Source organism: Diabrotica undecimpunctata, chromosome 9 (assembly GCF_040954645.1).
Source record: "Diabrotica undecimpunctata isolate CICGRU chromosome 9, icDiaUnde3, whole genome shotgun sequence".
Taxonomy (NCBI): domain Eukaryota; kingdom Metazoa; phylum Arthropoda; class Insecta; order Coleoptera; family Chrysomelidae; genus Diabrotica; species Diabrotica undecimpunctata.
The window spans coordinates 32916691-32933511 of NC_092811.1; the positions used below are offsets into that span (position 1 = coordinate 32916691).

The window sequence follows — 16821 nt, forward strand, 5'->3', positions numbered from 1 at the left end:
CCGCCAATCACAACTCGTCACAATTCCCCCATTTCTTCATTTCGATAACAAACAAATTTTTACCTATAATTATAAATTTCCTAAAACTTATTTACAAATAATACTTTTCTATAAATCTTAAAACTAACAAAAACCTCTTTCTAAAATATCTTCTATTGTCTTTAATCACTGCACTAATGCATTTGTAAAAACCCGTTTCAATTTGTCTTTTGTTTCACTTAAACTTATGCGGGTCACTCAAGTTTAACAAAGAAATGATTGATGTAAAGCTTACATTTTGTTTGGTACAGGTAATTCAAGGATTTAATAACTTTCCTTCTCCGAAATGTTTGTTGGATATTATCCTACTTATCTGAATTATTTTAATGTTTTTGAACTTTGAAATATTTTTAAACAAACCAATAATTTTCTCGATTTTACATATCATAACAATATATATATTTATATATATATATATATATATATATATATATATATATATATATATATATATATATATATATCTACGGCATAAAGTAAACTCCGCCCATGTTAAAATTAAGGTTCAAGTGAGCTCCGCGGTGAAGTGGACACCGATATACGGAGCTCACTTGACCATTCCATAATATTGGCTGTGTCGATTCGTTAACATGTATAGTTTCATAATTTTTAAAAATTTTGTAGAGTCCATAAGTACCCCTGTATCATAAATGTATATCGCTTAGTTCACTTGTATATATTATAGGGGTCGTTCAGGTCTTTTTCACTGTATATTGGAACCATAAGTATATCGGTTTAAGTAAGCTCTGATAGTTTGGCAACTATGCGATTAAGCCGTATATTTTCAGCGTATATTCTAAACGGTTCATACGGACTCCTTAGTCCTTCTTTTTGTTATCATTCATACGCATTACAGTATGTAATAGATATGTCTACTACCAAATACCTGTTTTTGGTAGGTACGTGCTTTTCTAAAAATAGCTTTATAGATACAAAAGGATTTCGTTACCAAGTTGGATGTTTTTTTCATATGCGGAAATTTCCTAATGCATTTTGTTAACGTCAGTATGTCTTTATACGTTTTATTTAAGAATCCGATTAATATGAACTTGATTTATTTCATCCATCTATTGTTTTACGATATCTTGTAGCTTCTTTAATATTTTATTTCTGGTTTTGTTTGTATACTACATATAATTCTGGATAGGTTATCTTAAAATAAATATTTAAGTGCTAAAATAGATATTTTTGTGTAAAAATGGATAGTAGTCCGCAAAAAATGAAAGAATGCTTAATTTATCTAGCCAGAATATATCACTTTACCAATATTACATACTTCTGAATGGTAAGGTAATTTATTGGTAATATGTAATCAATATAAGTGGAGTTAGTGTCCAATTTGAAATGATTTTTATAAGCAATAGCTTACTGACTGTACTCTACATGTTCAGTTTAAATAATTAAACCTTATCCCTTCAGAAAAGAGCAATTTAAATGGCAAAGTCAACTAAGAAGGTGTGAAGAATCTTTTACCACCCCACATTCACACAAGTTAACCGGTGTTTGCAGGCAAGAGTCCTCCCGAGGGTTCAGATGGCGAGGATTAGCTTTGTTTTAGGTATATCTTACATACGTGTTGATCTGGCCAGTTTTTTCTCGATTTTAGTCATAAAATGGGCTTGTATTCGTGGAGTACAGGTTGCGAATCTAGATTTCGTTTCTTTCGTTCCTTAGCTACTTATCTTCGAATATTAGGTGTCTTGGTAGCTACGATATTGTAAAGCTTATGTATGGATGTGAGTCTTAATATCCGCTGAATTTGGATGACCAATTTATAGCTAAACCTACGAGTTAAGTATGTGTTGGTGTCATTCATACTGGCAAGGTATGTTCGGCAGCGGAGGCATAGAATGCAAGCGTTTACGTTTTAAGGGTGGAAGGATGTGCTTCTCATTTTTAGCTGACAAGTTTGCGGAGAATAATACTTCTGGTCCTCAGTGTGGCTTTTAGTTTTAAACAAAGTTCTGTGAATGACTAAGTGTAATACAAACTATCTTCAAGATATTTATAGCAAGTCCAGAGTATAAGGATTTCATGACACTATTGAATGTTTAGATTTGTGAAAACGTCTGTGTTGGGGACATTAAAGTAGCACACCTGAGTTTTTCCGAAGTTTGGCTTAAAAATGATTTATAGTCTATTTTTATTGTGTTTAAAGCATGATTTAGATTTTTCTCCACTTCAGCAACAAAAGTTTTTGGTTGTGCAATAATAGATGTGTCGTAATACATAAAGTCCTAGTATTTACTGGTAGGGGTTGATGGTTTGTGTACATTTTATACAGTGTAGGTGCCATTACGCTACCCCAAAGGAGATCTTTCTTCTGTGTTCTCCATCTGCTATTCTTACCATTAAAAAATACCAAAAATCTTCTGTTGTGTAGGCATACGCTAGTAAAACAAGTAAGATTAATACCTAAGGAGATATCATATAGATTTTGAAAAATTGCCTTTTTATTTAAGGTGTCGTAAGCTGCAAATTGCTGCTTAGATTGACAAATACCACTCCTCATAACTGATATCTTTCGTACCCATCTTTGCTGAGTTGGGCAAGATTTAGTATTTGTGACGTACACGATCTTCCCTGTCTGTAGTAACTTTTGTCTTTTAATTTGAGTTTTTCTTCTGTTTTACCTCTTAAGGAGTATTTTGTAAAGCAAAATAAATATATTGACCAATAACTTTTGTGGTCGTTGGAGTTTTTGCCAGGTTTAAGCAAGGCAACAACTTTGTCTTTGCTTTGTTTGTCTGCAGACTTTGGATATCAGTAACTGTTGTATTTTTTGTCCAAATTTTTTTTTTGTGCTCAGATCTTCAGTCAGTGCCGTATTATTCTTTATTATATACGTAGATAGTGGATCCAAGCTCAACATCGTTAAAAGGTTCCTTCAGCTGACTGGTTTTGTCCTCTCTCATTTTAAGTTTTTCTTTGCTTCTTTGCCGGCTGAGATAGCACTTTCACATTTATTATGTGATTTTCAGCGATCAGCTTAATACCAAATACACTATTTTTTGCCCTCTATGTATTTTCTGCACTAGAAATACGTCACATTTGTGCTAAGCGCATATGTCTGATAAGGTTAGGTAAAGTAAAGTGTCTTTATCTCTAGATATGCCCTTAACATTTATAGACATAATTAGAATAATCGATCGAACGGGTGATTCTGATTAGCCGATTAATTAATTATTTATTACCCAGGGTACAACTGATTACGGTGGTCTTATTTGTACTCAAATTTTCGTAAAGGCTTCTCTTTTGAACCCCATAAGAAATGGCTAATTAACTTTTCATTAAAAATAATTTTACATACTCGACGATATTTCGAATCAGATTTGTATTAAGAGTCTCTTTGTGAAAAGTAAATGAGTTTGTAATATCGGTTACAACTCATATATGAATGATAAGGACATAAACGGTTAAAATAAGTGCACAGAATTTTAACTAAATATATCGGCGCCATTGTTCAGGAGATGGATTAATTCCAGAGATTAAAGGTTACATGTATATTCCAGGTTCTATTTACGTATTTGCATTACTAAAAAAGTATATTTAAAATAAAGGCCTTAAGATATCTTTAGATTTTATGGAAATTAGAATCTATGGAAATTAGCAAATTAAAAAATACAGACATAATTCTGAATGACCAAATTGAGACAAACAGTTGTCTCAAGTATTGTTTATATTGTAAAGGTCATCGTCATAGTATAGTCAGAACGCAACAAGGTTCTATCGGCTTTTCTGCTTTTTGTCTCCTCATTCCTATTGAAAACTTAGCCACGTAAATAACGTTTTAAAAATATATGTCAATATTTCTCAAGTGCCTTTCCTAAGATAACTTTTATTAAGCCTAGTTCGTTTGACTACATGTAATGGCTTTGATAGTTGCCAACAGATAAGTATTGATTGATTGATTGTAGTTTGGATAGCAGTTGGTTGTACAGACATGTGTTGATAAATATGATGGGTCGGTAGGTAGTCCCATTATTCCTAAATCTGACCATATGTTACCTCCCCTGTTGATTCGTGGACGTCCTAAGGGCATTTTTTCTCTCGGGGAATTCTCCCAGTTTAACTTGACAAAGCAGTTATTAGAAAGCCTTTGGATATAGCCAGCGTAACTTTGGCGTTGAGATTTAGTCTCTTGTATGACCTTGCTATCTTTATATATCTGTTAGACCTTGGCATTAGTATTGGTTATTATTAGGACCTTTGTAAGTTGGAAAATAATTCTGATAACTTTTCTAGTAATCCTGATCTAATTAATACCTAAGTTTTACTTACATTGTTTTGTCAGCGTTCTCGTCACATTTTCAGTCAATAGTTTAATCACTTTTTTATATATCCTGATTTTAGGGATTTGTATTAGACTTCTGGATTTAAAAGTGTTATGTGTTATGTTTTGCCCTACTCTACATCCTCTCTCTTGTATGTTAAAGAAAATTTATTTAGTTTTCTCATTACTTACTATCAGACCGTTTTTTACTGCTAATAGCATTATTTTATAGCATTATAATATTTAATCTATGGATTACATCCGGATAGTAAATAGATATTTTTCACTTTCTCGGAGAAATAATATTCTAACATACAAAATTCTATTAAATTGCTAAAACCTTTCTTGCATATTATATTTACTTATGAGGGACAGCAGCAATATCAGTACCATAATAAGGCGTATAGTCCTGGACTGGCTAATCGTTGGATAATTGGAAGCATGAGTGTAGCAGTTTTAATGTTTTCGGGACTGCTACCTGGTATCGGGGAGCAGAGATATCAGTACCAAGTTAGTGCATATAGGAATTGTTAATTGAACTTTATTATTATTAAACAGCACTATATTTCCTAGTAAAATCGTCATGACTTTACAGTTATACAAATTTTCGAACTTTGGTTATGGAAACATCAAATACATACCACCGGATTCCCTAGATCGACATTCAGCAAAATCCTTTTAATAATGATACGGGAGTAAAAATATAAATATTTGGGAGCTTACATCAACAAAGGATTAGATTAAGACTAAGAAATAAGGGTACGAATAGAAATGGCAAGGGCAGCGTTCTGAAAATTCAAGCAATTGTTCTGTGACAAAAATCTGAATACTGCGCTGAGACTAAGGTTTGTTGAATGTTACGTCTGGTCTCAACTATTGTACAGAGTAGAAATATGGACAGTAAAAGCGCAAATAGTTAGGAAGCTTTAAGCCTTTGAATTTTGGATATACAGGAGAATGTTGAGAATTCCATGGACTGCCAGGGTCACCAATGAGGAAGTGCTGAGAAGGATGGGTCGAGACAAAAAATTGTTGAGAACAATAAAAGTACGCAGGACTGCATACCTGGGACACATACTAAGGAATATAAAGTCTTCTGCAGGCCATCATGCAGGGTAGAGTCAATGGCAAAAAGGGAATAGGTAGAAAGAGGAAGTCATGGCCGCGAAATATTCGTGACTGGACAAACATGACTGTAGACGAATTATTTCACGTTGCAAAAGACAGAGATACTTTTACAAATGTGGTCGCCAACCTCCGTTAATGGGGACGGCATAGGAAGAAGAAGAATGATACGCTAAACAAAAAAAAACAGAGATGAAGATAGGCGCCAAGAAACTCTGTGTTATAAAACAGTTGAATAAAATACAGATTCTCGATTCAAATAACCAAAAATTTAATGAACAGCATACTAAAATAGAAATAACGTCTATTTAAAATGCAATTCATGAATGGCTTAAGGTACAAAGCAGTACTAGCATCTGCTAATGATATTGATCTTATAAGAAACTCTCTCCCGTCCGCAAACGACATCTTCAACAAAGTGAAGAGAGCACGAAAAATGTTTCACTTAAAATCAACAAAATAAAAACCAAATACAAGCGAATCAACAGAAGAAAGCAATTTAATACATCTAGATAAAATATTAAAGTCAACACTTTAAATATCTTAGATTAATAATCACGGTTAATAATGATGTCACTAAAGAAATACAAAGCATAATTCACTTCAGACCTATTTTAAAACATGAATTTTTTTAAAACAATAAGACCGAACATATTATATTATGTAATAATTGTAATAGATATGTTGGCTAGAATCAAATTACCATAAAATCACCGAAATATTTTATCTGAGTAATGACTCACTACTGATTGCTACGTTACGTTATACGATACATTTATAGTTAAAAGCGAAATTATTAGGTGTTATGCCATGTATAATATATGTGTATCTATAAAGTATTATAGTAAGATATTGAATTTCCTACATTTAAAAATCGAAATATTGAAATTAGACAGTAAAAAATTATAATTTTAAGATTGATTTATAAATTATTATAATTTAAATTTTACTACTTTGTGAAACAAATATTGTACATCAAAAAACGTAGCAATCGAAACATCGGAACGTACATTTATATATTAAATTTTTCAGTGTCAATGCATTAAAAAAATACTAATAAATAAAAATGGACAATTGCATTTTCCAAGCTTATAACTTGGAGGAGTAGAGGCTTGGACACTAAAACAGTTGACCACAAAAAACATCGAAGCTTTCGAGATGTGGTGCTATAGGCGCATTCTCAGAATATCATGGATGGACCGCGTCACTAACACGCAAGTACTCCAAACTTTAGACAAAAGATGCGAAATTCTAAATGAGATAAAAACTAGAAAGATGGAATACTTGGGGCACATTGTGAGAGGTGAAAAGTACGCACTTTTAAGAAATATCATGCAGGGCAAAATTAAGGGCAAAAGAAGTGTGGGAAGAAGAAAAATATCGTGGCTTCGTAATCTACGTGAATGGTTCGGGTGTAGTTCGATTGAACTTTTTAGGCGCGCTGCTAACAAAGTCGCAGTGGCCATGATGATTTCCAATCTCCGCTAGGAGTGGCACGAGAACAAGAAGAAGAAGCTTATAACAGACACTAACTTAAGTTTAAAAATAATTAAAGCAAGTAATATAAATTACCAACATAAAATATTTAACTACATTAACCAAGTATTTGTGAAATTTCGGGATGACTAAATTGATTGATATTTAAATAAATTTCAAGTTCCAAAACGTACCTGCTGTAAAATTTAAAAATCTACGACTAATCAAATTATTGGCAGCATCGGAGGAGTTTAGTTGTGTACGTAAAGAAATGTATACGGATCCCAAAAGTGTTTCAACCTATTACGGAGTCCACTTAATCCGACGTGTTGGTCGGAGTCCACATACAGCGCTACCCAGATAATAATATACACGGTGTATATTCGCCTGGAGTTAGTATAATACCGTTTTAGTACGGGGCCCACATTAACCGCTAGATCTATATATATATATATATATATATATATATATATATATATATATATATATATATATATATATATATATATATATATACATGTATATATACAGGGTGTCCCGAAAAATAGTGCGTTCCTTAACGATATGTGCAGATTGCAGCATTTAAAACAAAAAAGTCTTATAACGTTTTTTTTTATGAAGTTAATCGTTTTCAAAAAAAAAAACAAAATTATTAATTTTAATCCATTTGATTATTGTTCGCAGAAAAGGAAATACAGCCGGCAACGTTGCGTTCCTTGTTATTCTTCGTTAATTACTGTAAATCAGCTATCATGAATCATCGATCGTTAGGCATAATATGTATTGATACTAATAACAGTGATAGAGAAAAAGCATTTATTTGTTTTTATTAAATATTTAATAATTAAAGTTTGATATTATTTATCAAACTTATCAAACTATTTATTATTTTTATATTATTTATTATTATTTAATAATTAAAGTCATGCTTGGAATATCACTAAGAGACAAGATTAGAAACACCGAGATAAGACGTAGAACGAAGATTAGGGATATTGTGGAAGAAATTGCAAAAATGAAATGGCGCTGGGCAGGTCACGTAGCCCGATATAATGACAACAGGTGGACACGGAGAATTCTAGAATGGAGACCAAGGACGACAACAAGAAGCACGGGAAGACCTAAAAAAAGATGGGTAGATGACATAAGAACAGTGGCAGGCAAACAGTGGATTAGATGGGCGCAAGATAGAGAAAGATGGAAGCAATTGGGAGAGACCTATATTCAGGAGTGGATGGAAAATGGTTGACAAAGAAGAAAGTTTGAATACTGTTTTTACTTACATGAAAAATTACTATTTCAATAAATGTTCGAAATGGCCACCATTTGCACAGATACACGCGTTTATTTGACGAATCCAATTATTCTTAATATTATAAGTATGTAAATTATGTGTGATTATTTCAGCAGCATTAAAAATTCGTTGTTGCAATTGAGCTTATGTTTTAATTTCATCCTGGTTGTCGTATACTAATGATTTTAGATGTCCCCAAAAATAAAAGTCCATAACATTGTCTCTTAAAATGTGCTGGAGCCTTGTCATGAAGAAACCACATTTCAGAATGTATTTATAACGGAACGTCTTCAAGTAGTATCGGTAGAACATGCTGCAAAAAATTTAAATAGGATTCTCCATTCAATCTTCTGGGAAGTTCGTACGGTCCAATCAGACGATTACCAATAATCCCAGCCCATACATTTATACTAAATTGTTTTTGAAAATTTGTCCTACGTATAGCATACGGGTTTTCATCACTCCACACGTGACAATTGTGAAAATTGAACACACCATTTCTCGTAAAACAAGCTGCATCTGCACACAACACTTTGCACGGAAATTCGGGTTCTCTGGCGATTTTGTTTTAAAACCATCTAAAAAATCTTAATCTTCGAGGTAAACCGCCTTGGTGTAAATCTTGCACTCGTTGGTAATGGTAAGGATGTAATAGTTGTTCCGTAAATGTCTTGTGAACAATGTGTTTTGAAATGGCAACCATTCTAGCCACACACTCTTAGATTATTACTGACTATATCCAAAATCACATCTTCTGCATTTAGTCTACGGTTACTTCGTGTTCTGCCGCTAGTTTTTTTAGGTATCACACAACCCGTCTCTAATAATCTTTGGGATACGTTCACAAAACTTCGGGCATTAGGATGTCACCGTTCGGGATAGCGTTCAACATAAAGTCTAACAGCCCTATTACTGTCACAGTGGGCTTCACCGTACGTAATTAACATATCGTGATACTCGCGAATCGAAAACATGACAATACTATTTATTCTTGAGCTCCGGGTAATTACAACTGTTTACAAATAATGTACCTTTTCTGTATCAAAATAAATTAAACTATCGCATTCTGCCCATACCTTTTGGAGCGCAACCTTGCCGGATGTATTTGCTTTTCTGTGGACACTAATCAAATGGATTAAATTCAATATATATTTTTTTTGAAAACGGTTGACTTTATAAAAAAATGTTATAAGAGTTGTTTGTTTTTGATGCTACACTCAGCCCATACCTTTAAGGAACGCAATATTTTCCGGGACACCCGTATATATTGCAGTTAGAAGCCATAATATGTCGTCTTTTTTGATATTTTTTAATAATCGCCATGAGTCTCTCTAATATGTAGGGCTATTAGTGATTTGATTAGCAATCGTTACTTTAACGAAAGAGAAGTGGTTACGGCTTTACTTTTTTCTATTTCCTCTAGTTTTCGGTAGGTACTCCATTCAAAACATACCAATTTGAGACCAATAATTCAATGTCTTTCTGTCAATGTATGTAAGTCTTTCAATTTCCTTCTCTTTTTTAACAAATATATGTTTCCACAAAACCCAAATGTAATCCAAGGTAATTGCATAAAATTATACCGAACCATATGAAATTGTTGTATTACTGGTTCTTATGTTGACTGAATTGTTGGATAAATTATTATTTCACATTTAAACCATAAACCACACTAATTAGTCTGGTATTGATGTAATTAATATTTTGATTTTCCTTTTTGACGCCATAATTTACAAATTTAATGTTAAGATAACCAATCATTACGAAATAATATCGTCCCTCAGATGATCCTTGCCTTCACAATGTCCTTTTATTTACTAACAAATAAGCAAGGTTAATCAACTAATCTTTTCTAATATATATCATCTTTTTTTTTAATATATTCACTTATAAAAATCCTTAAATTTGGTAACCATGAGTCAAGGTTACATCTTATGATTTGACTAAATTACCGCTATTTTGAATAAGATGTTATTAATTACATTAAAATGATTAAGATGTGGGTTAATATATTTATATTATTTGTTTACTTTGTACTTATAATTTATTTTCAAGAAAATTTGTCAATTTATGTGAATATTACCTGTCTATAATAACTTATTCTGTCAGGATTATGCAAGATAAAATTTTTATTAAGTAGTAATAAAATACAAAATATTTAATTTGTTTTACCATCTTGAGAGAATTATTTGAACAATGTAAAACAAATATTCTTGCCATACGTCAATGTCTGCTACATTTTGAATCTTCAAGCAATAGCTGATATCTAGAAGGATACTTCTAAACAATTTACACCTTATTGGACAACAATAAATGTTTTCAAAATGTGGCTTTATAGAAAAATCCACCTTGCTCAAGTTCCATCTTCTATCAAAGGTTAGAAATCATTATGGCTATGCGAACCCTGTTCACCAACGCTCTAAATAGTTCTGTACTACTTCTTCTTCTTTGAGTGCCTCTCCTCTCGGAGATTGGATATCATTAGGGCGATTCTAATTTTATTTCCTGCTGTTTTAAATAATTCGGTAGTGGTACAGCCAAACTACTCTTATATTTCTCATCCAGGACATTCTTCTACGGCCTGGATTTCTGCGTCCTTGGATCTTTCCTTGCATTATATTTTGTAGGAATGTGACTTTTGTCCTCTCATAAGGTGGCCTAAGTATTCAAGTTTTCTCTTTTTTATATTTAGTATAACTTCTGGATCGTTATTTATTCTGCGTATTACCTCGTCATTTGTAATTTTATCAACCCAACTTATTTTTAGTATACGGCGGTAGCACCACATGTCAAAGCTTTCAAAATTTTTAACATTCCTCTGTTTAAGAGTCCATGTCTCAACACCGTAAAGCAAAGTACTCTATACATAGCATTTTAACATTCTAGTTCGTAGCTGAATATCAAGATAACAAAATAATTTTTTCATTTTTATAAAGGTAGACCTGCAATTTCAATACGTCTTATTATCTCGTGATTTTGGTCACCTGTTTCATTAATGCGGGTTCCCAAGTATTTGTTTTCGCTTACTTTTTCGAGTTGGGTACCTTCTTGGCATATTTGTTCGTTGTAGATATTAAACAAGAGCTTGACAATATACATCCCTGTCGTACTCCTCTACGTATTTCTATTTCGTCCGATGTTTGGTCTTCTATTTTTATATTAGCTCGCTGATTCCAGTAAAGTCAAGAAATAATCTTCACCGTAAAGAAACGGAAGCTTGAGTACTTCGGACATGTCATGAGGCATACTAAGTACCGGCTGCTACAGTTAATAGTCCAAGGAAGAATCGACAGTAGGAGGGGACCGGGAAGAAGACGACACTCATGGATGCATAACCTGCGACAATGGTTCGGACTAACATCGACTGAACTGTTCAGAGGTGCCGTAAACAAAGTCAAAATAGCCTTGTTAATAGCCAACAATACAGATTTAATATTATTTGTATGTCTCTGGTGTCGATGTTCTTACCTTGCAAATCTTATTTGTCAACAGTTTAAGGAGACACTTGATCCCGATCAGAAAGTCGTTATTAATGAGAGCATGGTACCTTGGAGAAACAGGTTGGTGTTCCGTCAATACTTACCAGCAAAAACACACAAAAACGGAGTGAAACTCCGTATAAAATAACTCTGTGGAAGAAACATATGTCTGTGGCACTTTACGGAGTAATAGAAAGGAGAATCCCAAAGTTGTATGCGCTAAAAAGCTGAAAAAGGGACATATTTACCACAAATAAATAAAAGAACACAATCTTTAAAAAATACACTGACTACATACAGTTAAAGCTAAATTTAAAAGGCAAAAATTGGATCTCTGTTTATAATTCCACAGACATATATTATACAACTAAGACACTTCAATGAATTATTGACATAACAACTAAGGCAGTACAAATTCAAAAAAAAAATAAAAAAATTAGAAACATTGGATCAATTAAAAATTATTAAAAGCTGTCGACGAAAAAAATAATTTGTATAAAATATCTAAGAACTACCCCAGTGACATGAATATCTGTAATGAATATAAATCATCCAAAAATTATCTCAGCAGATTATTAACAAAAGCAAATCAGATATAATTTTAATGACTTAATTGATAAAAATACTTGCAGGTTAATGGCTCTTTGGACATTGTCAAAAAATTGTGTCGTGGAACAGTAGTTAAAACAGAAATTGAGCAGATAAAGACAGATGATAATTTAATAACAGATCATGGAAACATTACAGATCTATTTAATAACTATTTCAGTGACTTAAGAAAAAAATATTCTGAGAAGACTGACACACCTCTTAATTATGTTGAGGAGATTAAGTATGTAAAACATAGCATATATTTATTTCCAACAAATGAAGATGAAGTCAAAAAACTATACATATTTATACTAAATATTAAAAAATCGCCAGGTATAGATACCCTTAGATCAGAACTGTTATAAGAAATTGCAAAACAAATTGCTAAACCATTGAGTTATACAATTATTAACTGTTTTAGATTACGTATACTTCCCAATGTATTAATCGTAGTGAACTTGGAAAGTATAGACCAATAAGCTTGACTTTGAATCTCAGGAAAGTAATCAAAAAAATCATAAAATCTCGTCTAAATATTTTTTTAAAGAAACATGCTATAATATCTGAAAGTCAATATGACTTTAGAGAGGGAAGGTCTACAAAAGATGCAATTGGTAAATTGATAAAACATATTTACAATCCTTTAGATAATAAAAAAGCTTATTTATCTATATTTGTAGATCTCTCTAAAGCATTTGATACTGTAAACCACAAAATATGTTTACATAAACTAAAAAATTATGGCATCAGAGGTGTGACCTTTAAATTGTTAGAGAGCTACTTAAGTGACAGAGAGCAAAAGGTAACTGTCGATGGTAAAATCAGGATGATAGAACTGTGACTTACAGAGTCCTGCAAGAAACGTTATTGGGGCCGCTTTCATTTATTATATATATAAACACATTACTTACAATACAGACCTCAGGCCAGATATAAGTTTAGCTGCCGATACAGTCATTTTTTCTAGCAATAGTAATTGGAAAAAGTTAAAGGGAAATGTATGCATAAAAAGATCAAGGAAATAACAGGTAAAAAAGTGAAACAAGCATCCATAGTAAAGGACAAAAAAGGTAAAATAATTACAGATTTAAATGAAAAACTGGCAAGTTGGACAGAATACATTGAAGAACTTTTTGCAGACGAAAGACCAGAAATAGCAGTGGCAGAACCTACAGACGACACAACAGGGCCCGAAATCCTAAAAAGCAAGGTAGAATATGCTATAAGGAACACAAAAGGGGGTAAAGCTGCAGGGCCAGATGAAATTCCTGTAGAATTATGGCTCTCCTCTACTTTTGTCACAATCCCGAAGACGAATAACGCCAGAGAGTGTTCAGACCATAGAACTATAGCATTGATGAGCCACACACTAAAAGTATTTTTAAAAATAATTCACAAAAGAATATTTAATAAATTAGAAGAGGACATAAGCGCCATACAATTTGGATTCAGAGGTGGACTGGAAACACGGGAAGCTTTGTTTGGTCTGAGTGTGTTAATGCAAAGATGTTTGGATGTAAACCAAGACCTATACGTAGGTTTCATAGATTTTGAGAAGGCCTTTGATAAAGTCAGACACCAAAAGCTGTATGAAATCCTAAGAAGTAAAAACATCGACAGTCGCGACATTAACATCATATCCAGGTTGTACTGAGGACAAACAGCAAAAATCAAAGTTGATAATGAGTTAACCGAAGAAATTGAGATTCGTCGAGGTGTGCGTTAGGGCTGTGTGCTTTCTCCACTATTATTCAATATATATATATAGCGAAACAATATGTCAGGAAGCGCTCCTAGAGCAAAACATTGGTATGAACATTAACGGGGAGTTAATTAACAATATACGATACGCTGATGACACGCTAATAGTAACAAATCTAGCAAATTTACAGTTTTTGATGGAAAACATAAACACCCATACCAAAAAGTATGGTCTAAAACTGAACATCAAAAAGACTAAATTCATGATTGTAACAAAGAAGCTATACACCAATGTGAATTTAACCATAAATAATCAGCCTGTTGAAAGAGTTACGTCCTACAAATATTTAGGGGTTTGCTTCACTGATACTAATGACCAGACAAGAGAAATCAAGAGGCGAATAGAGATAACGAGACAATCGTTTGTCAAAATGAAAAAGTTCCTATGCAGCCGGGACATAAATATAAACTTAAGAACGAGAGTGTTAAGGTGCTATGTTTTCTCTGTTCTGCTGTACGGCATGGAAGCCTGGACACTGAACAAGATAAACATCAAAAACATTGAGGCATTCGAGATGTGGTGTTATAGGAGAATGTGTAAAATACCATGGACAGAAAGAGTAACAAATCAAGATGTTCTGCTGAAGATGGGGAAGGAATGCGAAGTCATAAAAACCATACAAACGAAAAAACTGGAATATCTGGGCCACATAATCAGGGGAGAAAAGAAAAGTACTCTCTGCTTAGACTCATAATCCAAGGAAACATCTCGGGAAAGAGAAATGTGGGACGTAGGAGGATTTCCTGGTTGCGAAATTTAAGGGAGTGGTATGGATGCAGTTCAATACAGTTGTTCAGAGCTGCAGCCAACAAAGTAAAGATTGCTGTGATGGTAGCGAACCTCCGATAGGAGACGGTACTGCAAAAAGAATAAGAAGGGGAAATGTCGAAATGGACTTTGTAAAAATAAAAAAATGGTTTCAACATAACCAGTTAACATTAAATATTAAAAAAACTAAATACTTGCTGTTTTCGTCATACACCACTGGGTTACCAAACTTCAACCAACTTGAAATTGACAACGATACAACAGAAGAAGCAGAAAACAACAATGGATAGACACCAAAAGTGGGATCATCATATTATCAAATATGAAGTCCAAAAAATAAGATGTTTACTCCTAAAATTAAAATATCTTCGCGATTTCCGGGATGTTCGTCACTTGAAGATTTTATACTATTCTCTAGTACAATCACAATTAGCCTACGGGATTATTGGATGGGGTGGAACCTACAATGCTCACCTTAAAAATCTAAACGTTATACAAAATTGTTTAATCAAAATAATATATACCTAGAAGGACTATAAGATCTTCAGTGGACCAATTATTTACAGACAGTGACATCATGGATTTAAACCAGTTGTACTCCTACAAAACGAAATTATATTTACACACTGAGAAATCAGTTTTGAATTATACCCACCATACAAATCAAACTAGAAATAAAAATTTAACGATATTAGTACAAAAAAGAAAAAAAACATTGGCCAACGTTGCATTGATTTTTTGGGACCAAAAGTTTGCAATTGTCGACCATCAAAACAATCCACAACTATAAAAAACTTAAAAAAAAATTAAAACAATGGATCCATGGTAATAGATATAAATTGCATGAATTAATAAACAGGTATTAATGAGCTGAAATTTCAAATAAATGTTATATTTTTAAATTTTATGATTTCCTAATTGTAATTTGTCAACAGTTTGCATGTTACTACTTGAAAGTTTTTATAATTGTAATTTCTGAAATAAAAATATGTTAAAAAAAATTCAACCCTCACATACAAGTTGTAGTCCATGTGACACACAACTTCTGTGAGAAACTGGGTTTATTTATATATTGTATAAAATATGTAAATTTATATTGTAACACAATTTCTTTTGTTATAAATCAACTCTATTATTATTATTAATATTTGTTTTTCACAACACAGTGGATAAACAATTGAATTAAATAAAAAAATACAAAAAAAAACTTAAAATCCACTAACCTTTTTCCATGCATTTGGTCAAATTTTTCACGCAAAGTCTCCCCTTTTCCTCATTTGTCTGTCCCACACTTACATTAGTAACAGTATATTCAATATTTTTTTGCACATTTTTCCGCGCCACAGTTACATTAGAAAAATTTAAAAATATGTCCGGAAAACGGTCAACATCGTTTTCCAAATTGTTCGTTAATAGAAAGCACAGCGTGAACACCGTTCCAAAAAGTACCTTCATTTTAAATTTTCGGTTTTATTAGTCGAAAAAAAAAATGTATTAATTTAGCGACTAGGCAATATCATGGTAAAAGCATACCGTCGAATCGATTCTCGTGTACATATTATGAATGAAGGTATAGTGCGATATTGCAGCAGTGGTACTTCCCACTCTGGTTATTACGGGGTACTACTAATCGGTACTACTACTGCTTTTAAACGCGCACTTATGATTTTGCAAGACTATGATAACTTGGCAATTTTTGTCGGCGCTCGTCTGTCGATGCATAATATATACTGTCTGGCAGAAAACCGTCTAGTAGATAGCAAAAATTATTTTGCAAAAATATGGAGTGGGAATAAACAAATTTTTAATAAAATGTAAAATTTTATGCACAATATATGATGTTGTAAACTCTATATATCATCTTTGATGAAATCTACTAATATTTAATGAAACGAATGTTAAATTCCAAAACCTGACAACATAGACGAAACTTGGACAGAATATAAAGAATTAAAAGAAAGAAGAAGAGTGGTACTACGAGGAATGCGAAGAAATATTCAGAGAAAAAGATGAA

General features: G+C 32.6%; 1 protein-coding gene across 1 annotated transcript in view; it reads right to left on the reverse strand.

The window, feature by feature from the left end:
* The window catches only part of LOC140449786 (nose resistant to fluoxetine protein 6-like), a 226032-nt gene extending 209513 nt beyond the window's left edge, over positions 1–16519 (reverse strand). Inside the window, exon 1 of the mRNA XM_072543132.1 lies at positions 16031–16519. Within this exon, the coding sequence (XP_072399233.1) occupies positions 16031–16262 (232 nt within the window). The 5' untranslated portion in view covers positions 16263–16519. The remainder of the gene's footprint in view (positions 1–16030) is intronic.
* Positions 16520–16821: the final 302 nt, after the last annotated feature.